The 23551-nt window shown below is 35.6% G+C and overlaps 2 protein-coding genes across 5 annotated transcripts; one reads left to right on the top strand and one right to left on the bottom strand.

Annotated features, from left to right (window-relative positions):
* Positions 1 to 244: 244 nt before the first annotated feature.
* Positions 245 to 12012, top strand: LOC18051088 (DExH-box ATP-dependent RNA helicase DExH5, mitochondrial). Of its 4 annotated transcripts, XM_006448274.2 has the most exons (19): positions 245 to 896; positions 3036 to 3190; positions 3284 to 3371; positions 3728 to 3973; positions 4799 to 4894; positions 5033 to 5221; positions 5333 to 5492; positions 5573 to 5703; positions 6816 to 6983; positions 7095 to 7367; positions 7477 to 7671; positions 8190 to 8393; positions 8575 to 8644; positions 8748 to 8896; positions 9479 to 9784; positions 10095 to 10154; positions 10289 to 10441; positions 10562 to 10672; positions 10877 to 12012. In XM_006448274.2, exons 1-19 carry the CDS (start codon positions 438 to 440, stop codon positions 11336 to 11338), a joined length of 3675 nt encoding a protein of 1224 aa, XP_006448337.2. In that variant the 5' UTR covers positions 245 to 437; the 3' UTR covers positions 11339 to 12012. The 4 variants fall into 4 exon arrangements, with proteins under 4 accessions (XP_006448337.2, XP_024045824.1, XP_024045823.1 ...); XM_024190056.1 differs by lacking the exon at positions 10095 to 10154; XM_024190055.1 differs by lacking the exon at positions 8575 to 8644 and having other exon boundaries at positions 8190 to 8448.
* A 2472-nt stretch (positions 12013 to 14484) lies between these two features.
* Positions 14485 to 17946, bottom strand: LOC112100736 (mitogen-activated protein kinase kinase kinase 5-like). Its single transcript, XM_024190059.1, has 8 exons — positions 17558 to 17946; positions 17370 to 17457; positions 16776 to 16838; positions 16523 to 16686; positions 16126 to 16201; positions 15410 to 15469; positions 15209 to 15334; positions 14485 to 14909 (listed from the first exon to the last, which is right to left on the bottom strand). Exons 1-8 carry the CDS (start codon positions 17734 to 17736, stop codon positions 14736 to 14738), a joined length of 930 nt encoding a protein of 309 aa, XP_024045827.1. The 5' UTR covers positions 17737 to 17946; the 3' UTR covers positions 14485 to 14735.
* Positions 17947 to 23551: the final 5605 nt, after the last annotated feature.

Here is a 23551-nt window from a genome sequence, read left to right as displayed (position 1 = left end):
ATTTAAATATATAGAATAAGTCACAATGTCGATTGATTGGTACTGTAATATTTTATTTGATTTTTCCAAAACACCATTCAAATCTCGTATGATGTGAAAAAATTTTAATAAAGCAAAATGAAAAAGTTCCTCAAAACACGTGGAACATCAAATCTGAAAATTTTATACTTTTAGATTAAAAATGAGTATAGAAGGATTTTCAAAAATTAGTAAATAACTTATTTGAAGGATACTCGGCCTTCTGTGATAACTGATACGGACATGAACGCTACACTAACCGTAAAACAACACACAACCGTAAAACCACGGCACCACAGCAGCAGCCCAAAGTGGCAAAGCCCACACTCAAAACTCTCAACGCAGCCTCCTTTTCTGCATAGCCAGTAACAGCCTCCGCCGGTTCCATTTCCAGTTGAAGGACAGCGTTGCGCGTGTGCATGATCCCGCTTCCCTCTCTTACTCTCCTCCTCTCTCCGCATTTACCACTATTCCATCTGTCTTCAAATTCACACTCCAAAACCCTAATACCGAGGCCAAAACTTCGTAAACGCTCCTTCATTACAATCATGAAGGATAGGCCTCCGCCTTCGTACGGCGCCGTTTACGTCCCTCCTCACCACCGTCTCCGCTCCGTCGTCACCGCCACGCCTTATTGCTCCTCAATCAGCCCCGATGCCTCTCCTCTTTCTCACCTTCAAACCAAAAAACAACAACTGAATAGTAAGACCAAAAGTAAAAATAACAATAATTATGGGAGTAATCATAAGGACGACAACAAGTATAACAATTGTGGCAGTAATGATAATAGTAAAAAAAATTTGCAACACAATTCAGCGTACAGCGATGTTCTATCGGAGGAGGGCTCTGATCGTGAGCCGGAGTCGATGTTGCAACCGGTGAGTGTCAGTGACTGAGATTGAGTTGATTGAAATTTTACCGAGTTCTAGGAAAATTTATGAAGTGGTGCTAGTTTTGTAAAAAGAAATTCCCGTTTGTGTCAGGTTGATTAAGTTTAACTAGCTTTTAATTTCTCTCTCTGTTTGGAGTAGTTTGTTTTATTTTCAAAGCAAGACGTTGCTCTTGAACCCAAAAATGCTTAATTTTTAAATGACGGCAGCTAAGATTTTTAATTGCAAGCTAATGTTTAACAATCACTTGCCCACTGATGCTTTAGCTGGTGATTACATTTCTCAAAATCAAAAGACGCCACACCTCATTCTTTTTATCATTGTTGGATTAATAGCTTTAGCTATTGACTATTTGTGAACATGTAAGAGTATTTTTGTTGTTTGTTTGTTGAAGATTGTAATGTAGTGTATTCCCATAAATGCAGTTCCTTCTCTATACCATATGTAGTTAGGGATGGCAAAAATCCCCACGGGGATGGGTACCCTCGGGGATTTTCCCCATTCGGAGAGGGTATGGGGATAATTTTATACCCAATTTTTTTTTCGGGGAGGGGACGGGGAAAATTTTTTACCCAACTTTTTATTCGGGGAGGGGACGGGGATGAGGTGGAATCCCCATCCCCTACCCATTTCCCCATTTTAATTTTTAATTTTATTTTTATTTTTAAAATTACTAATAAATAAATAACAAAATTATAAATATTGTTAAAAATAATAAATATCAAAATAGTTGTATGTTGGGAAAGTGGTCACCCTTTGCCGGGAATTAGTTGAAGAGTATTAATTGAAGTTTTCACCAACTGTTTATTGCTTTGATTATACTGGTAGTAGTTCTTCTACTAGATCTACAGGGGATTCTTATAAGAAAGCAACCAAATGGATGACAAGTTTTGATGATTATGTAAACAATGGAGATTGTGCAGTTGTTGCAGATGAATTAGATTCATATTTGGATGAGAAAGTTATATCTCGGATGGAAGATTTTAATATTTTGAGTTGGTGGAAGACAAATGCTAATAGGTATCCTACATTAGCTCGAATTGCTAGAGATATTTTGGCAATTCCAATTACAACAGTTGCTTCTGAATCAGCTTTTAACACTAGTGGTAGAGTTATGAGCTCATACCATAACAAACTTCATCCAAGCACATTGGAGGCCTTAATGTGCTGTCAAAGTTGGTTACGAGCTTACAATAGCGGTATGAGTTTATTTTAATATGATTAATTTAAAATCGAAAATAAAAAAATGTATTAGACTATTAATTATTCGGGGACCGGGGACCCTCGGGGATCCCCTGTTATTATTCGGGGAGGGGATGGGGATTCTCTCAAGCAATTTTGACGGGGACGGGGAGGGGACGGGGACATATGCAAAACATCGGGGATGGGTATGGGGAGATTGGTCCCCTCCCCTCCCCTCCCCATTGCCATCCCTATATGTAGTAGTAGTAGAATTACGATCAAAGGTGAAAGTTCTTTGTTATTTTACAAAACTGAGAGTTATTGAGTTATCATAATCTAGTGATATGTTTTTTCTTTGGAGTGTGGAAAATTTATGATATTTGCCACATCTATCGCAATCTGATTCTCATAGAGTTGGAATTTTACTGCTTTCGTTGTGAATTTCTTGGGAACATGCCTTTTATTAGGAATATTATCACAAACCATTTACAATTATTGTGATAATGAATGAAATGAAATTCTAAAAGTACAATTACATTATTTTGTTTAATCCTTGAAAGATTTCTAAGCTGCATTTACGACACAACCACCAGCCACTGTTTAACTACTGACACTGTTTTTGATTTAGCTGCCAGCAGTTTATGTTATCCATTCAAATTTCTAATCTTTGTTGTTTTCTGTTTTTATTGCCCCCTTAATTCATCATCACAGCTATTCACAATTTCCCAATCTTATTTTTTTATTTCTATCAACCGGTGGAGTTTATTCTCAGTTGCAAGTTGCCCCTTGAATCTTGTTATTTTGGTCATTTCCATAATCTTTACTAGCTTGATTGCTTTTTCTATCTATTGGTTGTGCTTGTGTGCACATTAAAAAACATACATGTTCTTATGTGTTTTTGTGATTCATTTATAGTTAGTGTCTCCTTTTTACTTTGTTTTTCAGGGTTCTTCTCCTTATGATAATGTGGAGGATTGGAAACAGAAGTTAACCCTGCTTTTATATGACAAGGAGAAGCAAGAATTGATTTCAAGGGAGAAAAAGGATAGACGTGACTTTGAGCAAATCTCAGCTTTGGCTAGCAGCATGGGTTTGTACAGGTATTTTCTGCTTCATTGCTGTAGGCCTTTTGATCAATGTATAATCATTTGTTTTGAACTGGGATCTTTATCCAATATTATTACTTTTGGCAGCCATCTTTATGCAAAAGTTGTTGTCTTTAGTAAGGTCCCTTTGCCAAACTACAGATTTGACTTGGATGATAGACGTCCGCAGAGAGAGGTACTTTCATGTAAATTTTCACTTAATTTCTGTCTTTTTCTCCTCATATATAGTTTTAGTTTGCAATCCACTGTTGAGCTTTGATTTAACTTGAATGGATTTTATTTTTTTTTTAAAAAATTTTATCCTCCTTTCTGCCACCTGAATGTTACTGTTTCTTACCGGTCCATGTTTCCACTGGACAATATTTTGCAGTTTGACTAATCCGGGTTGCAAGTAGTTTTCCTTTCTTTTTCCCCCTTATTTGTTTCGCATTTATGATTATTATTATTCACCATTGGCAGTCTGATCCAAGATTTTGAGTTCCTTTACATGCATGTTGCCAAGGCAATATTGAAGCTTTCATGCTTTGACAGGTGATTGTACCTATGGGTTTGCTTAGACGGGTTGATTCCTATCTTAGGAAGTACCTCTCTCAAAAGTCGAAGACCAAAAAAAGCCTTTCAGACTTTTCTGTCTCGAGGTCAAGCAGTAGCAGTAGCCTTGCTACTGAGGAGGGTCTTTTTGAACAACCAGAGCCACTTGCATCCAGTAAGTCTGTCATGGATAAAATTCTGTGGCGCAGAAGTTTGCAACTGCATGATCAGCAGCACTCTTGGCAGGTTACTCATACAAATCTGGAACTTTTGCCTGTCCCCTCTGTTTCTAATTGCGTTTATTTATTTAGTGTCTTTATTAATATTGATATTGATGTTTTGGTTTCCTAATTCAAAGGTAAGCATTTTCTACAGATTCTTTCTATCTGACAGCAGGAAAAAAGAAAGAAATCTAGTTGATTAGGTGCCCTTAATCTTGGGCCTCTTGCCACAGTAATAAACCATAATACGTATGTCAAAATATTATTTTAATTTATAAAACAAGGCCCCTCTTTTACGGTACTTTCTGACTTGGTAGGTCCATGCATAATATTCATTGTTTTGGATGTATTTTGTTTTCTAATGGATTGAGCGTGTAAAGTTTTTTAAGATCTTAGGTTGCACCTTGGTTTGCTTTACATAATCCTAATGAGACTTATGCTTTCTCAGAGTACCTATTTAAATGGTTGTCCTCCATTGCAAAAGTTGACTTTTAGTACAGTTTCTAGAGCAATTGGCGTTCTAGCCATATTGGTTTTGTTGGCAATATGCAAGTTATGGGTTTAGTTGATAGATTTGTAGATGAATGGGATAATCAAAATTAACTGTCCTCAACTTTATTCATAATTTTGTGTTGTCCATATCATATTTAGACCCAAGTTCATGAAGTTATTCAGTCAGGTTTGGTGTCTGACTTACCAGGTTGTTTTTGGATTCATAAAATATTTACCAAAAGTATGACTCTGTTTGGATATTGTTATTAGTTCCTAAACCATTCAAGTGATTATTTTTTGTCTTGTGTGGTTGTATACCGGCTTGAAAGAATTATTACCATCTTTTCATTTATTATAGGAGTCACCGGATGGTAGAAAGATGCTTGAATTTCGTAGGAATCTCCCTGCTTATAAAGAGAAGAACAGACTATTGGCAGCCATTTCACAAAATCAGGTGTGTGAGAATTTTGCTGTTTTTCATAGTTGTTACGTGTCCACAATCCAAATTCTTGAAACCTTATATTTGAAACAAGTACGGCTTGCTTTTTTCTTCTTTGTTTGTCAAATAAGTTATGAAATATGTATTTTACAGGTTGTTATTATATCCGGTGAAACTGGCTGTGGCAAGACCACACAAGTTCCTCAATTCATTCTAGAATCTGAAATCACGTCTGTACGGGGTGCTGTTTGTAGTATCATATGTACACAACCAAGACGTATTTCTGCTATGTCTGTTTCTGAGAGAGTTGCTTCAGAGAGAGGCGAGAAACTGGGTGAATCTGTGAGTTCTTGTCTCAAATACATTTCCTAACATACTTGATCAAATTTTTGTCTTTGTTAGCAAAGTTTTGTGACATATTTGAAGTAAATTGAGTTCATCTGTTGTTCAAAGGTTGGGTATAAAGTTCGGTTGGAAGGTATGAAAGGAAGGGATACTCGCCTTCTCTTTTGCACCACAGGCATATTGTTGAGAAGGTTGCTGGTTGACAGAAATTTGAAAGGTGTAACTCATGTTATTGTCGATGAGGTTCATGAACGGGGAATGAATGAGGGTAAAGTGTTGACTAACTTGAGGTTTTATTTTGGGGATGAAGGATTGTGATTTCTGACAGAAATGCACATTTGATGCCAGATTTTCTGCTCATTGTCCTTAAAGATCTTCTCTCTCGTCGCCTAGAACTAAGGTTGGTTCTGATGAGTGCAACACTAGATGCAGAGCTTTTCTCATCCTACTTTGGTGGGGCTACAGTAATAAACATTCCGGTAAAGTTAAAATGGCCGAGTGGTATTTTTTTTTTTAATTTAATCGCTTTGTCCATGCTGCTTGAGTGCACATGTGTTGACATATACAAGTGAAAATTACTTTCTTGTTCTTCTTGTGCATCTCTGGGTTCATATTATTGACCCTATGATTAATAGTGGCATTCATGATACGCATAAGGTTGAATTTCAGTCAGCTAGTACTTGTAAAATAACTATTGGTCCTGATGGAAGGAACTGATGTTCTGGTTGCTTGATGCTTGCCATTGATGCCTTTCAGTGACTGATGTGATATATGGTAATTGTTCATCTCATTTGCTGTTCTCTTTAGCATGTCAGTTCCAAAGATTTGGTTTTGTCACCGTTGTGTTATACCGTCTACTCCTTGTGATTGTCCCTTTACCTGGCTCTTTGTTTTCATTTTGGTTGGTTTTATAAAAAAATGACTGAATGTGATGATGTTAAGGAATGGTTTTGTGGAGTCTGAATATCAGTGTTTACAGGATTGTTTTTGTAGCTGCTATTTTCGCTAGTTATCTAAGCTGTCTAAATATTAGTGGCTCATCCCGGGAATTGTGCTTAGTTTCTTCTTTTTGGCACCCATAAGATTATGTGCTTTTGTTACCATAGAGAACCCATTGACTATAATCTGTAGGTCAGGTGGCTGAGGCCTGGTCCTTGCAGTATCCAAGTGGAATCTAGAAAAGAAATTTATGAGCTGTTCAGCTATTCAGCTGCTTTTCAGGACATCTTCTGTGGTGGAATATCTGGCATTGACTACAGAAGAAATTTTATCTCAACATGAAATGACAATCATAGATTTATTCATAATATCAACTCAATCTGTGATGAATCTGGTTGGTTTCCTTTGGAAGTGAGGAAAACAACTTTATGTTCTAGTGCAAGTTGTTTTGTTCATTGAACATTTTATGCATGGATTTTTGTTTTTTTCGTTTCCATTGCATACATGTGATACAATTATAGATATTGAGTATGAATATAACATAAGTGTAGCCTATTGGGTAAATGGAATGATAGTTGTTCAATTTTCTGTTGGGGTTTCTATCAGAATGTAAAACCTGATGTAATAACAATTCTTTTTTGGTCTAATTTAGGGTTTCACATACCCAGTCAGAACTCATTTTCTGGAAGACATTTTGGACATGACTGGTTACAGATTGACCCCATACAATCAAATTGATGATTACGGTCAAGAAAAAATGTGGAAAATGAGCAAACAAGCACCGAGAAAGAGGAAGAGCCAAATTGCCTCTGCTGTTGAGGTATGGAAAGATTTGTATGGCTGCCATTTATGCATTCAATGTTTTATGATTTCCTCATTTTATTTATTTATTTATTTTTGTTTCTTTTTCCTTTTCTTATTATGCAATCAGGATACGCTCAAAGCAGCTAACTTCAATGAGTATAGCTCTCAGACACGGGAGTCTTTGTCATGCTGGAATCCTGATTGTATTGGTTTTAATCTGATAGAATATGTTTTATGCTATATATGCGAGAAAGAAAGGCCTGGTGCTGTTCTAGTTTTTATGACTGGTTGGGATGACATAAATTCACTGAATGATAAGCTACAAGCTAATCGTATCTTAGGAGATCCAACCCGAGTTTTGTTGCTTACTTGCCATGGTTCCATGGCTAGTTCAGAGCAGGTGAGCATTTTTTTCATCAATTAATTGTCTAGTTCATTGCCCTATTTGGCCTTTTGCTCTCCTACTGAAAAGAACTCCTTTTAAGAAGATATATCTGGAATTGTTGCAGAGGTTAATATTTGATGAACCTGAAAGTGGAGTGAGGAAAATAGTCCTTGCTACTAACATAGCAGAGACAAGTATCACCATTAACGATGTTGTTTTCGTCATCGACTGTGGGAAAGCAAAGGAGACATCCTACGATGCACTGAATAACACTTCTTGTCTGCTTCCTTCCTGGATTTCTAAGGTTTCTGCTCAACAAGTAAGGTCTTTATTCTATATTTCTATTCAAACTTTTTTGTCTCCATCTTGTAACGTTTATTTTCATTTGCTTTGATATATGGTTTATTGCTATTCCTTTGTCTATGTTTTGCCTACTATCTCTTCTGTTGAATTGTTTTTTCTCAGGCTTAGGGAATAGATAATTTTTTATTAAGGTAAGGTTTTAGAACAGCAATTTATGTTTTAAAGTAACCAGACTGTAAAATTCCACTATTTTAGGAGGAACTCTGCTAGATGATAGTCTAAAATGGCAGACATGAGCTTCTGGAGTTGTATTAACCCTTTTTGATTGCCTATATGCATTAAGCCAAAAGGTAATTCTGGAGTACGAGGAAGGAAAGTTATTGCAGCTGGCTAATGGTTTTATAGTGTGGTTTTCTAAGTATTTAGTAGTCAGCTTCATATATGGTCCTTTTCTATGATTTTGACTACTTGCTGCTTCCTATTTGGCTCCATTAAGTTCAATGATAGATTTGTTTATGTTTCTGTATTATGCAGAGAAGAGGAAGGGCTGGCCGTGTGCAACCTGGAGAATGTTACCGTCTCTACCCTAGATGTGTATACGATGCTTTTGCTGAATATCAGCTTCCAGAAATTTTGAGGACACCTTTGCAGTCTCTTTGTTTGCAAATTAAAAGTTTAAGACTTGGGACTATCGCTGAGTTCCTATCCAGGGCTCTTCAGTCGCCTGAATTACTAGCAGTAAGGGTCAATTTGACACATATTTCTTATGCATGCTTGCGTGTGCTATACTTAGGTATTTTTGTTTTCCTTGGAGAAAATATATAATGCATATGTTTGTTTCACTCTCTTTGACCTTGCTTCTGAAAATTTTGCACTTCTACCCCATTTTACAATATTTTTAATTAAAATTTCCCTGTAGGTTCAAAATGCTATTGAATATTTAAAAATCATTGGGGCACTGGACCACAATGAAGAGTTGACTGTTCTGGGTAGGCTAATGGTCGTCTTCATGAAAATTTTATGTTGGTAACTCATAAAAGTGCATTATGTTTCTTGAGTATGTTGTATCATATTGACCATGTAATGTGACAGGACAATATTTGGCTATGCTTCCAATGGAGCCTAAACTTGGAAAGATGCTCATATTGGGTGCTATCTTCAATTGCCTGGAACCAGTTTTAACCATCGTTGCTGGGCTTAGTGTCAGAGATCCTTTCTTAGCACCAATGGACAAGAAGGATGTAAGTGATCATCTCATTTTATACGTTTGGTTTTGGATCAAGGTTGCATGTGTTTCTCCACGAGACTAAACAGAGAGATTTTAAGGGGCCTTTGTTCATAACTAAAGGAGAGCTTTCAGAAAATTGAATTGAGGTTAGAGTTTTTGGGAGTTTGCTTAAGCTAAGACTTTGCTGTTAAATGTTTAGCACAATATCATAGCATATACTCCATCTAAATGCTCGAGGCCTATGTATAATGAGTGATGAGTAATAGCCTTCCAAGTTTGCTGTTCCATGTTGTTTTTGGATAATCAGAGTAGATGGGTCATGTTACTTTCTTAATGTTATGGATAATATCTATAGTTGTCTGCCTAATTATGTGACTAAGGAATGACTATGCTCGGAGTAAGAACCCCCCAAAAGATAACTAAAAGATCTATACAGTTACTACTTGCTTGGGGTTAACAAGCAATGTGAATATTGATCAAAATTCTTAAAGCATTTTTTGCCTATTGAGTGGAATCATAACTACAACTCCCCTGGTGGAAGTATTCTCTGGCTATAATCACATTTAATATTTCTTTTTTTTTTCCTTCATTGCAGCTTGCAGAGGCTGCAAAATCTCAGTTTTCACATGATTACAGTGACCATCTTGCACTTGTTCGGGCCTTTGAAGGATGGAAAGATGCTGAAAGAGGCCTGGCTGGATACGAATACTGTTGGAAAAACTTTTTATCAGCACCGTCGATGAAAGTTATTGATTCTCTTCGAAAAGAGTTCCTCTCTTTGCTCAAGGATACTGGGCTCGTTGATTGTGACACATCTATCTGCAATGCCTGGGGTCGTGATGAACGCCTCATTCGAGCAGTTATTTGTTATGGTTTATATCCTGGGATTTCCTCTATTGTGGTGAGTCAGTTGCTTTCAAATATGCATGTTTTCTACTTTAGATTTCTTTGAATCTGCTAATTCACGATCCAATTGCTATTTTCTTATCAAGGAGAAATTTCGTTTTATATTGTATATGCCCACATGTTATATTCAAAATGAAAAGTTGATTTAAGATAGCCGGATAAAAGGAATTAAAGACAGTTTTGACCATGTGGTTGCTCCAGGCACCGCTTAATTTGCTGTTCTTTTGGCTCTAATCGGCTGAGAAGTATGATATCAGTAGTTTAGTTATGTAATTTCACGAGTACTAAGATAATTGCTAATGCAGCAAAATGGAAAGTCAAGTTCACTGAAAACCATGGAGGATGGTCAAGTGTTTCTATATTCTGTAAGTCTATTTGCTCAAGTAATAATTTTATTTGCTTGCAATCTTGACTTGCAAATCAAGTATATTGATGTATTTGTTAGGTTTTCGGCTTTGTTTTCTCTTGATTCAATTGCATTTTCATTTCATTTTTGCAGAATTCAGTCAATGCTCGGGAATCTGAAATCCCCTATCCATGGCTGGTTTTCAACGAGAAGATGAAAGTGAACTCTGTTTTCCTTAAGGATTCTACAGCTGTCTCTGATTCAGTACTGCTCCTATTTGGTGGAAGCATATCGCAAGGAGAAATCGTAAGTTCTTCTCTTCTGTCTAGTTGGTTAATCCCTTATTTTGTCATATAGTTGCTACTTGTCTGTGCTTATTATATTTTAGTTTCAATGTATATGTGGATTCTTACCACGTCTTGATAGGATGGGCACTTGAAAATGATGGGAGGATATTTGGAATTCTTCATGAACCCCTCGGTTGCTGACATGTATCAATGCATAAGGAGAGAACTTGATGAGCTGATACAGAACAAAGTAAGTGAACCGAGAATGGAATCTAGTTGCTACTGAACTGGTTGGATTGGATGCTTTTGTTTTTGTTTATATTAGCTTCATATTCATTGCTTCTTGTGGACTAATTGCAAGTGATATCTGCTTACTTGCACGTGAACTTCTCTGCTTGTGTCTGGGTAATTTCTATCCTGTCTAACTGTTTTAAATGACGCTGGTGATGGCCAGTTGCTGAATCCCAGATTGAACATACATACCCATGAAGACCTCCTGGCTGCATTGCGATTGCTAGTTGCCGAGGATCAGTGTGAGGGCAGATTTATATTTGGTCACCAGGTGTTTAAGCCCTCCAAGCCCTCAGTTGTGGGGGCACAGCCTGCTTTCATTTCAAGGACTGAAAGCGGACCTGGGGGTGATAATTCTAAGAGTCAGCTCCAAACACTGCTCACAAGAGCAGGATATGCTGCACCTAGCTACAGAACAAAACAATTGAAGAATGGCCAGTTCAGATCCACCGTGGAGTTTAATGGAATGGAAATTATGGGGCAACCTTGCAACAACAAGAAGAATGCAGAAAAAGATGCAGCGGCTGAGGCTTTGCAGTGGATAATGGGTGGGATCAAAACAAGCGAGGAATGTATAAATCACATGTCGATATTGCTAAAGAGAAGTAAGAAGGATCATTCCTAGTTTAGCACGCTCAAGTCTGTAATGGAGGGCTCCTTGAGAAAGCAATGAGAACAGCTGATTACCCGGAAGTTGACTGGACACCTGATTGTGATCCCGCGGCCTCAGGTGTCTAACTCTCTCTTTATAAAGGGAAAAAGAGATGGCTGGGCAGCATTTGCTTTGGAGGAACTGAATCTCATATCAACATATTCTCGTGTCCATAAGCAAATGTTCAATGTCGAAGGGATTGACTTCAGCTATGTGTGCCTCAAGACTTGGGACTTGGTGAAGCGAGGATTGATCTACTTTTGTCCTCTCCATGCTTTTGCTTATGGGGTGGATGATTTGCTAGCAAGTAGCTGTATGTGTATTGACAGTTGATGTAGTTGCTGCTTGGACACAGGAATTTTTACCTTATTTTGAGATTGCATGTCATTTTGATTACTGTGTATATGTTACTTGAATCATCGCAGGCCTGTACATAGTTGTGGTAGAATTTCTTCTTCTAGCATATGATAGCAATTACTGTACTTCTTAGGAATATGTTATCTTACCTCATCAACAAGAATAAATTTGAGTCTTTGTAATTGAATACATCAAAGCTTCATTAAAACAGTGATTGAATATTCAAGCTGAGTGCTGATAGATGTATCAGAAGTAGAATATATTGGAGATGAAACAGGTTGTGTAAAATATACATATTGTGGGGTTGGTCGTACTGTTGTGTCATAGAAAATCTCAAAAACTATTTAACATATTGGAGAGGAAGCAGGTTGTGTTGGAGACAAATCATTGAGACCATAATCATGTATCGTGTATGAAACGCGGTTCAGGAAATTATATATCAAATCAAAGTTAATAATTTCGCAGTGGAAATTTGGAAGTCTTCTGGTGTTTCAGTTTTGTTTCTTTTATCAAAGATGACAACTCGGCTTCAAACCTTTTTTTAAAAAAAAAAAAATCATAAGGTGGCCAAATATGCAATGAGTAAAAGAGAGGTATAAGCTGTTACAATCTCGGCCTCTATCTTCGTTTATAACTAAAATGGAAAAGTAGGGTATCATTTGTATTCAGATTATGGATTCATATACTACCATAGTAGGAGACAAAGAAAAGAAATTACAAGGTAAAAAATTATAATAATTATGATGGGTCAGGTCAAGCTCGGCTAAGTCTTAATTCGACTCTATGATTAAAACGAAGGGTTTAACCCTTAAAAGATTAGCTCGACCATAATTTTTTTTTTTCTCCAATTTGTAGATACTTTTAAAATAGGACTCTAATTCTTAATTCTTTATTAATAAATATTATATTATTAACATTCCATTTTTATGTTGAATTTTGTTATAAGGAATTTAATAAATTACTTTTTATTTAGCTTTACCAACAACATAATATGTAAGAGCATCACTAAAAGACTCTTCAAATAAGATTTTATTATTTATTTGAAGAGCCACATCAATATTTAAAGCTCCAAAAGACACTTCAATTAAAATTCTTCAAATAAGAATTAATTCTCTCTCTTCAAATTTGAAGAGTTAATTTCTCCCTCTTCAATTTATATTTTATTACTTTTCATTGAAGAAAGAGAGAGAAATGCTTTAATTGCTATTGACTTTTCCTTTAAAAAATTAATTATATGATTAAAATAATATTAACTTTTTTCTATTTGAAAAGTCTTTTAGAGAATATCATATTTTTTCACCCTTTTATTTGCCACATAGGTAAGCAAATAAGTATTTGAAGAGTAAAATTTATATAGGCTTTTGGAGATGCTCTAACAATCTAGCCAAATTACCAAGTATAAACATCAAATGCAAAATGATAAATTTTAGTGGAGTGAGTCGTGTCCAAGTGTATGGTGTGTGTTTTAATTTTTAAGTGTTATATTTTCTAATTTTAAAAATTAATTTAGGGGTCAAGACTTTTTGGTAAGGTCTTAACTCTAACGCAAATGTAATCAATCTTAATTTCTTAAGCCGTAGCCGAACCCTTGATCCCTTAAATTTAGACTAAAACCCTAAAAATTGCAGATGGATCAATCGTTCCAAGGGCCTTTTTGCCATCTCTGATGAGAAGACCGAGAGAAGGCGTATCTTCGATCCATAGTCATAGAAGTAGACATCACTGGTTACAGGAGTTCGTAGCAGTTCTAGTTCATCAGTAATTATAACTTGAAACATTTCTCTTGAGCCAATGTTTGTCAATGTTTCCTGTGTTAGACAGTGCATGAAGCGATGAATCTATGTGGGCCTTGAACAGACGGAGCATGTGCATATGTCTTGGGCATGGGCTCAAGACTACAGATTTGGTTCACGTGGGCTTCACCTCAAATTGGACTTGACTTGGGTTCCACTAACCCATTGCCTCCAAAATTCACACATTGATGAAGTAAATTGAGAGTCATTTTAAATGCCTGGGTGCTCAATTTATTTTATAAGTTGATAATGATCTCATGTGAAACCTTTATTGTTATTTGCCTGAAACAGTAAAATTAATAAAAATTGGGGAAATCATCGTCAAGAAACTAAGAACATGCAAATTCAGTATGTACTTTTAATTATAAATCTCAACCGACTCAAAAAACTCAAAAAAATAAAAATAAAAATCCATGACTTAAGTTGACTTTGTACATGTGAATGGCAACTATTACATTTGTAGATCAAAACGCCTTTTATTTTAACGTCTTTTAATATGTTTCTTCTTTGCCAAGGGAAAATTTTGTCCTATACCATAAGAACCCATTTAATAAAAAATAAACAAAATCTCTGAATCTAACCACAGAATTGTTCCCTTATTGACCTATATTATTATATCACCAAGTATTCTGACCATAAATTTCAAGTCACGTGACCAATTTTCATACTTTTGTAATTCAAATATGATGCAAGATCGATCCTGGTGTTGGGGTCTAGTCCAATTTTTTATAGGTAAAATTAATATTGAAAAGAGTGGGATCTCGCCATGTCGATACGAGACAGGCCGTGTAGGTATGCTCCTTTCGCCATGGAGGCCCTCATTGGACCACACAGTGTGTTATATGTTAGATTGTGTGTCTCATGCCAAGTTAATAGACCAAAAAATTAAAGTTGGGAGAGAGAGTCATGTTTTTGTTGGATTTCAATTTTTTTTTTTTTTTTTTTAGGAGTTGGGGCATGTGGGGAAGATTGTCCTTGAGATGAAGTAATTGATTGAATGGCTCGGTCACTTCATTAAACTGATATGGTACTTCGATTACGGTTGCAAGTCTTTGAGTGGGTTCGAGTCAAGCTCGCCACATCAAATTCTACATTGCCAAGTAGTTCTTCCTATTTAATGAAGTGATTTAAAATAAAGTAGTTTAGCTTCCATTCAATATACTGTAATTGATTAGCTCTTACTAACGTACGTACATACAAAGTTTGATTCACTTGAGCTTCTAATAATTTTGATAATTTGCATTTCGTATAAAAGGATGCTCCAGTAGCATACAAGCTGATGGCCGCTCTACAGGATTTCTGCGAAGGCAATGTCGAAGAAAATCCTTCCCCTCGGAAGATAACATTTCTGGTATAGGTGGGGTGCTGTTCAAGACCTTGAACATAGCTTGAGGCTGGAAAATTGAAGATGAGACAGATAAAGAGATTAATAGAGAAAATGAATGTGCAAACCTTACAAAGAAAACAAGCGAAGAGTTGAAAAGTTATGTTATGATGCCTAATTCTTTCTTCAAGAAATAATGGCAAACAATGGTACAAACATGAAAAGTAACTTCAACAAATTTGCTAATACAAGCATCAAAACTTGGCTGGTAAATTTAAAGTGTTTTAAGTTTATATTGAACCATAAAAATGGTGAGTATTTTAAAATAGCTTAAATAGAGAAGAATTTTATGTTTAATCAAGGACTCACCCCTTCAAACTCACTCCAAGGAGGTTTACCAGTAAGCATCTCAATGACAGTACAACCTAAGCTCCATATATCAGCAAGTAAAGCAACCCTATGATTTCCATCCTTTTGAATATCAGCCTGCATGACCTGCAATACTAACAAGTGTGAATAAAAATTAAAAAAAGGGTTTTTTTAAATTACAAATTGGTGCAGTGGATGTACCTCTGGAGCCATCCAATATGGGCTGCCCTTCAGTGACAATTCATAGGAGAGTCCTGTAAGCTTAATACAACAAGTAAATTGAAAATAAATAAGTTACTGAGGTTCTGAAGTGAATAGAACCATACAGGTGACATTACTAGAGCCAAAAAAAAAAAAAAAACTATAGTTGCATAGTATAGCACATACTGTAAAACACCGAGGCACTGGATCAAAATTCAAAAATCTTAGTTTTTGGTATAATCAAATTTCTAGATGCTAATAATAACCTTGATAAACCATGTAAGACTTGGTTCGTGCTTACCAATCCAATGTCAGCACAGAAAATTTTCCTTTTTTTTTAGGGGATTTGTTTAAGGGATGCTTGATGAAGAACCATTGTCAACAATTACTTGAAGGAAAGAAGATTTCTTAAAATAGGAACAAAATTCATTTCAGATCCATCCTCCTAGAAGCACCCGTCAACTAATTTTCTCAAAAGACATTATTCATTTATTTTTAATACATACATATTAGAAGTTACTGGTCAATTAGTCAAGAGAATCTGGCCAAAGAATGGAAAAGTTTTGGATGAACTGTATTCGCACACTAAAAGAAGGAGCTCTTTTACAAGCACTGTTGCACTATGGAAATATAACAACATACACCATCCACAAGAAGAAATTGGAGAAGCATACTCAAATTATGCATGCAAGTATTTGAAGGATCTGAAAACTCACATGTTTTCCTATCCCAAAATCTGCAAGCTTAACAACACCAGATGCATCAACTAGCAAATTTGCACCTTTAATATCCCTATAGATCAGAATTTCCTATATTAGTTATCATTTGTATAGGCATAAAAAAATTAAAAAATAATAATAATAATAATCTTTGTGAATGAAAAAAGTGCCACTTCTTCAACAATGTTTAAAATTCAACCAGCAGGTACATCTAATGGTTACGTATACAATCATTTTAGTTTTTCTGAATACAGGACCACTGACAATTCTAGGGTTCCTTTTTATAAGATTCTGTGTAAAAATTTCACAGCACTTACAAATTACAATAACTGACATTAATAAAGAAGTGGAATCACAATATAACTCTCTACTCCATCTCAAGTAAAATTGTCACCTGTGAATGGTGTTGGTGCTATGCAGGTAGGCCAACCCATTGAGAATTTGACGGGTGAAATTGCAAACTATACTTTCTGTAATATCTCCGCAATGTTCACGGACGTATCTATTAATTGAGCCAGGATGGACATATTCCAGATATATATAGAGGTGATCATCAACCAGAAATGGAAACAACAGTCTCTTAGTTACACAAATATGCACAAAAGCAAATGCGGTCACATCTAGCTATACCATGGAAAGGCATATACCACTTCACTTCCATAATACTGCACTATATTTTCATGCTTCAAATGATGGAGAAGTTTAATTTCCTGCAAGCAAGAATGAGTCATTATAGCAGTAAATTTTGAAAGCAATGGAAATTTTCTGAATCTATAATAGAATGTCTAAGCAATCTAAGGACACATGGCATCTTGTGTATTCTTAATGCAAAAAATTGAAGTAGTAACGAACAACAATTGAAACTTCAAATGAAACAATATATCAGCATGATTATAGGTATTTTTGCAGATGGCAGTGAAAAGGCATCTTAATAACTGGTAGGAAAAAGGGAGGCTGAACTAGGAGGTTCCAACTTTTTGCTATGATATGCCATTATTCCATGTTCTGGCTTTATCTTTTATCGTTGGAAGCAAAAGCGAAAAGTTTTCAAACAATCAACCATTGGGACCATAACTTGTAAAAGAAAGTCGCAAGTTCCAACCCCATATTCCTGAAATTAAATGCCCTAACAAATCAATTTCAATATAATCATCTGGGTCAAATTTGCAGGTTTCCTCATTAGGTGAAATAACAGAACTATGCTGTAATAAACTGATTGACAGGATGCAGATAATAATAACCTGCTCCAATTGCTTTATGCATTCGGCAGATTTGGGGTCATCAAGAATAATATCAACTTCCTTTATTGCACATGAAGCTCCAGTCTCCCTGTTAACACCCCAAAAAAAAAAAAAGACTAATAACAATAATAATGTTCACTGAAAAATTACAAGAAACAACTAGCAAATTTCAGCATATAGTTGCATACCGGTTTGTTCCAATATAAACACTCCCAAATGTACCACGTCCAATAAGTTCACCTTTCTGCCATTGACTTTTCTTAGAGGATGCACTTGTCTTTTCCGTTATGTGAGACATAACGGCTGATGTTGCAGATGATTTAGGTGGTGATAAAGCTCCAGGTGGAAGGGGCAATGGATGGGGCATTGAGATGATGATTACTTTCAAGCAACTCCTGCGAATTCTGTGGAAGAGATTGCTGAAAAGTCAACACGCGTGATCTTCTTGCTGAAATATTATAAATTTCGATGGAGCATGTGGCTGGAACCATGGAAATTGAAGCCAAATGAGTTGGTGAAGCATGTGATAATTTGACAATTTCACGATAACTTTGACAGTTTGATAAAATTGGCCAAATTTTAGACGGGCACCGAATAAAGGGCGTTTTTTCATTTGTATAACATTCCAAACATTTAAGAAAAATAATTTAAGTGAAGAATTGTTGAAAATGAGTAATTGAAGAGTGTGAGTAATTAAGAGATTTTTTTTTAAAGTGTGTGTGAGAGTACTAGGTGTATTTAGATTTTAAGAAATGAGAGTTTTTGACTCAAATATTGTATTTTAATAATTGTTAGTAATATAATTATTTTCTCTTACTCCTATAGACAGGCAAAATTGTCGAACCACATAAAATTTTTTTGTTTTTTATTTTCTATGATTATTTAGTGCACTTAATTCTGCATTCCGCGCACAACAAGTGGTATCAGAGCTGATGGTTCGTACTTGGGGGATATAGTATTGTTCACATATACGATACTATTTATGAATATGGTGGAGATAGTCACTAGTACTTAGGAGACAATATATTGTAAGTAGTGTGTATTTATACATGTTTATGAAAGTTTCGTCAACAAGGCGATAAGAGCCGGGTTATTTTTACATACCTCCCCTGAGGTTTCACCTAATATCAGTTTAATAGAAAGTATCTCCGTATTTTTACATCCCTCCCCTGCAGTTAGTATTTCCGTCAGTTGACTGTTAGTGGACTAACAAGAGGACAAAAATACCCTTTCTTCTGTTGAATGAACATATGCCACCGATTTAATTCTTGTTTTCTTCGCTGTGCTATGGGTTATAATAGTCTCTAATATTTTGCTTCATGCAACTAGAATTTCTTTTCCTCCCTTAACGCAAAGAAATATCATAAATTTATAATTTGATATGGTACTTTGATTCAGAGAAACGACTTCGCAATGCTTACGAAAAGCTTAAAAAGACAGGAATTCCATTAGCTTCAAACCAAGTGAACTATAGCCTCATATACAGAAAACCAGAAGAGAATGGTGTGAAGACTGCCTGTGATGAACTTGGGATCACTTTAATTGCATATTGTCCTATTGCTCAAGGTAGATTTTGTACAGACACGAACAAAAACAATTTTATCCCAAGATAGTATTTTATCAATCTCTTTAATTTGTTCTATCTATCGACTCAAAATCTACAAATTTTCTTGCAAATCCAATCACAAATCAAAAAGCCATTTGAAAGAATAAAAGATTCCTCTCAAAATCTAATTTGCTATCCCAATTAGTTCTAAAAAACAACTCAAATCAATGGACTCAAACCGTAGCTCTCAAATTAAAGCATTAACTAAAAATAACAAATAAATTGAAAAAAAAAAAGAAAAGAAAAACATAGGAAGAGCTTTTGCCGTTTAACTTGGAAAGAAACCATTTATTTTTAAAAAAAAGCCCCATGCCATTACCAATGCCATCTCCCACCATCACCACTCCCTCGTCCGTTCCAGCGTCTAACTTGCCAGCAATTGCTAGCCAAATTAAAACCCAACCTTCCTCTGCTCTTGATTCACCACGGCAACGTCGCACCCAGCCTCCAAATCAGAAGCTCTACTACTCGTTCGTCACCGCTAAGCTAGCCATCTTTGTCGTCAATCCAACCAACCATTAGATTCATTAGATTCCAGCGAACACACCTAAGCAATCAACATCCTCAATCTATAGCTCACTGAAGAAGAAGATACTATATAAGAGGCAGTTGAATCCGTACCAGCCCACCCACCAGCACTAGTAGAGGATTACCTACCAAGCGACGAGGATTTGACACACACACACACACACAGAGTCAGGAGCTGAAGTCATTTGCAACGACATCGAGCTGTGCATAAGTGGAGAGGCGTGGAGGAACTGCCGAATCGAGAGGAATGGCTGGATGAGAAAGGATGTAGCTTTTAAGGGTTGTTTTGTTTTGTGAAATTGGGAATTAGGGGAACGAAATCGTGGGCTGCAACGGTGAGACATGGTGCGGCATGAAGGAATCACCTAGAGGGGTGATCGGATCAGCGAGGAAGTGGCCACCAAGGCTGAATTGTGAAGGCATTATTTTTTGCACTTTTGTGAAGGCATTATTTTTTTGTTAATGATTTGGACCGGATAATGAAGTGATGCTGCTCTCATTTTCGCAATTACCCATATTAGTGCAATGAATTTTTTTAGTTTTTTTGAATTTTAAATGAGCTTTTACGATTTTAGCCTTGTGTACTGATGTTATACATAATTTTATACTAACTGTAGGGGAGGGATATAAAAATACGGAGATACTTTCTATTAAACTGATATTAGGTGAAACTTCAGGGGAAGTATGTAAAAATAACCCGATAAGAGCCTAAAGAGTCTGAATTTTAAGTGGGACCGTTGTGACTCCTCCATTCTCTTGAAAACTTTATTGGTGCATTTATTCACACGAAATAAATATTATAGAGACTGTTTTTCAAGTGGAAATAGTTCATTGAGAAAATGATAACATGTGAAACTTCCAAAATTGGGGAGGGATCTACCCAGACTATTTCATGAGACATTTCAGGTGGGAGGCGGGATTTGTCAAATCGTCATTCAACACTTGTTATAGGACGCTAAAAGATCGATGTTGAAAATTTTGATGGGAAAATCAACTTCGGCATGTAGAGGCGTGAAGTTATAGATGCCCTTATTCAAATCGATTTTGATATTGTTCTGAAAAATAAAAGACTTTTGTATGACGAAGAAACTTAGGATCATATGAACGAGAAAGCATGCGGTCAGATTAGATCATGTTTGACCAATGAGGTGAAATACTTGGTGAAAGATGAGGTGTGTGCGATGACTTTGTGAGGTATATTGGAGGAGGAGTACCTACTGAAAAGTCTTAAAAATTGCCTTCATACAATGAGCCAGATATATGGCCTTCGAATGAAGCTTGAGGTGTCAATGCACGATCATTTCTCAAGATTTGAAAAGTTACTTGTTCATTCGAAGAATCTCGATGAAGATATTAAGGATGAAGTCAAGATTATGATTATGTTACACTTATTGCCAGATGAATATAGCCATTTTGTGACTACCTTGATATATGGAAAAAGCGTGATCATCTTCAAAGATGTCTGCACAGCATCGACCAATTTAAAAATTCGGAATATTGATAAAAATTCCGAAAGAACATCGTATGAAGCTTTGTTAACCAGAGAAAGGATGTTGGAGAAAATAAGATGTGTGGTGGAAAGAATTCTCGGTCCAAATCGAGACGCAGAAATATAACTCGAGATGAGTGTGCCTTTTGTCATGAAAAGGGTCATTGGAGGAAAAATTGTCCAAAAGCTAAAAAAAAAGATGAGAATAAGCCAGCAGTAGTGTTGGATTAAATGCAAATGCTAGTAGTATAAATGTGCAAGTGTACACATCAAATAATATAAGAGTAATGATACATCCACAAACTCTTGTACAAACTTATTTTGTACACACTGATGTGGCATGATAAGATTGGTTGAATTAAATATTACTTGACCCACATGATTTGTTTTTATTAATTTATATTTTCATTCAACCAATGAATTAATGTCATGTCAGTTTGTACAAAATTATTTTGTACAAGAGTTTGTGGCTGTATCATTACTCATAATATAAGGATCATATCAAATAATATAAGGATGAGTATCCAAGATCGTCTCCACAGGGATTGATACTATCAGAATTGCTACAGCAATTTCACAATGCAATTTATGTTCTCAATTAAATTAATGTAGCTAATTCATCTACTAGACTAAGTAAGATAAATCACAATGATTAAAAATGTAATAAATGAAAGTTGCACGCTAAACATGAAAGTAAATTCACTTAGAATGAAGTGGTTGAGTGATTAAACTTTTTTTTTGGTGTTGACTGTTTTATTCATGTTAAGCTCAATTGCTACAATATTTACTACAGCATTGGGCAGAAACCAGTTGTATCTTCAGCTGTCGCCTGTTGGATGTTTTATACCTTCATGCAACCTAATAGTGACTAGTTGTTATGTTAACATAAGATATAACATTACACACTTAGTTTCTCTTTACCCTATAAGGTAAATTCTTTCATCTAGTTCAACACTAATCTTATATTAAACACGACCCTTTTAGGACTCAAGTTAAACTCAATTTAAGAAATTCAATCTAATATGTTCCACTAAAATAGGCTCTTTTGTGGCTCTTTCTTAACTTGTACCATTAAATGAGTGGTCAACCGAAACAATGAATGTAAATAATTATTATTAAAGCAACATGCTATAGCAAATATACAGAAACACCTATATTCAGCCAATTAACTATAAAGATAGTTTAACACTCAACCACAAATAAACTTAGTTCATAATTTGTAAAAAGTAAACAAACAACCAAGTTCTAGCCGTCAAATACATCTCTATGACCGATGAATAACACATAAACAAGAAAAGAATAAGAAAGAACGAGTTCAAATTGATTCTGCAACTGTCTTGGATGGATGCAGTCTTGAATCTTCCGTGGGAATTCTGTCTCTTTATTGTTTTTTCTCTGTTTTTAATCTTATTTGACGACCCTCCTCTACTTGTCATGGACGCCTCCTTTTTATATTCGCAAATTAGGGCCACTGGAAACTTTAGGCTGTGCGTCATCAGATTTGGAAACTGCATATTGCAATATTCTGAGTATCTTGTCCAAATTCTTCCATTACTGCTCGAGAATTGCTACAGCATTTACATTGTTTCAACCTTGCTTCAAGTCTCATGCATCTATTTTCGTTTGTACTTTTCATAAGTCCATTACAACAACATTCTTTCCATAAAATTCAGGTTTCCAATTACTTATAATTACGCACATGTTTTAGGCATACAATTGTCCAAAAATCACACAAACTTCATAAAATTTAAACTAAGATAGATGTAATATAAACTATCACTAAAATGCACTTAAAACACATAAATTACTCTCTTAGTAGTCTTGATTTAAGCCAAAAAAATGCTATGATAACTCTCATTTCATAGAATTATCAAGTAGCAAACATGGCACGTAAAAATGAAGACTCTGATTATTCACTAAGTATTATGCTTGCAGCGTATGTGGCTAGTTCGAGCGAGTGAATACTTGATACTAGAGCAACCTATCATTTGTGTCTTATTAAGGAATGCTTTATGGATTTTTGTAATTTGGAATCTGGTGCAGTTATGATGAGGAATGATCAACCTAGTCGCACAATGGGGATAAGAACAATTTGACTCAAAATGTTTCACGGAATAGTCAGAGAACTAAAAGAAGTTAGATATGTTCCAGTTTTAAAGAAAAATTTAATTTTTGTAGGTGCTCTAGAAGCAAAATGTTATAAGGTTACCATCGAAGATGGCTGTTAAGTGATAGAAAATACATATTTATAAAGGAGAAAACCGTCATTTTATATTTCAAGTCTTACTAACAACCTTTACTTTTATGTGTTTTAGCTTCTTGTAATTTAATTATGTGTGTTTTATTTTAATTAAGTATTTTATGTATTTTAGGGGCATTATAGTCATTTCACAATAAACGAGAGATCAAATGGCAAAACGGACATCACTTTTGAACTCAGGACGGTTGAAAACCTTAGGAAGAGCATAAAATGAAAAATGACACTGTTCACATGTACGGTACTGTCTACGTTACTATTCACGACACTGTTTACATAGACGGATCGATGATGTGGCATTG

Source organism: Citrus clementina, unplaced genomic scaffold, assembly GCF_000493195.1.
Source record: "Citrus clementina cultivar Clemenules unplaced genomic scaffold, Citrus_clementina_v1.0 scaffold_2, whole genome shotgun sequence".
In the NCBI taxonomy this organism is placed as follows: Eukaryota; Viridiplantae; Streptophyta; class Magnoliopsida; order Sapindales; family Rutaceae; genus Citrus; species Citrus x clementina.
Note: the sequence above shows the minus strand (reverse complement) of the source record. Positions and strands in the feature narration are given on the sequence as shown.

Excerpts from the sequence above, each read along its gene's own strand:
- LOC18051088 (XM_006448274.2), top strand. The coding sequence starts at position 438 with ATGATCCCGCTTCCCTCTCTTACTCTCCTCCTCTCTCCGCATTTACCA. Across the intron at positions 5,493-5,572 it reads TGAACGGGGAATGAATGAGG|ATTTTCTGCTCATTGTCCTT; the intron begins GTAAAGTGTTGA and ends ATTTGATGCCAG. Across the intron at positions 9,785-10,094 it reads CTGGGATTTCCTCTATTGTG|CAAAATGGAAAGTCAAGTTC; the intron begins GTGAGTCAGTTG and ends TTGCTAATGCAG.
- LOC112100736 (XM_024190059.1), bottom strand. The coding sequence starts at position 17,736 with ATGCCCCATCCATTGCCCCTTCCACCTGGAGCTTTATCACCACCTAAA. Across the intron at positions 17,458-17,557 it reads GTTTATATTGGAACAAACCG|GGAGACTGGAGCTTCATGTG; the intron begins GTATGCAACTAT and ends GGGTGTTAACAG. Across the intron at positions 15,470-16,125 it reads ATTTTGGGATAGGAAAACAT|CTTACAGGACTCTCCTATGA; the intron begins GTGAGTTTTCAG and ends TGTTGTATTAAG.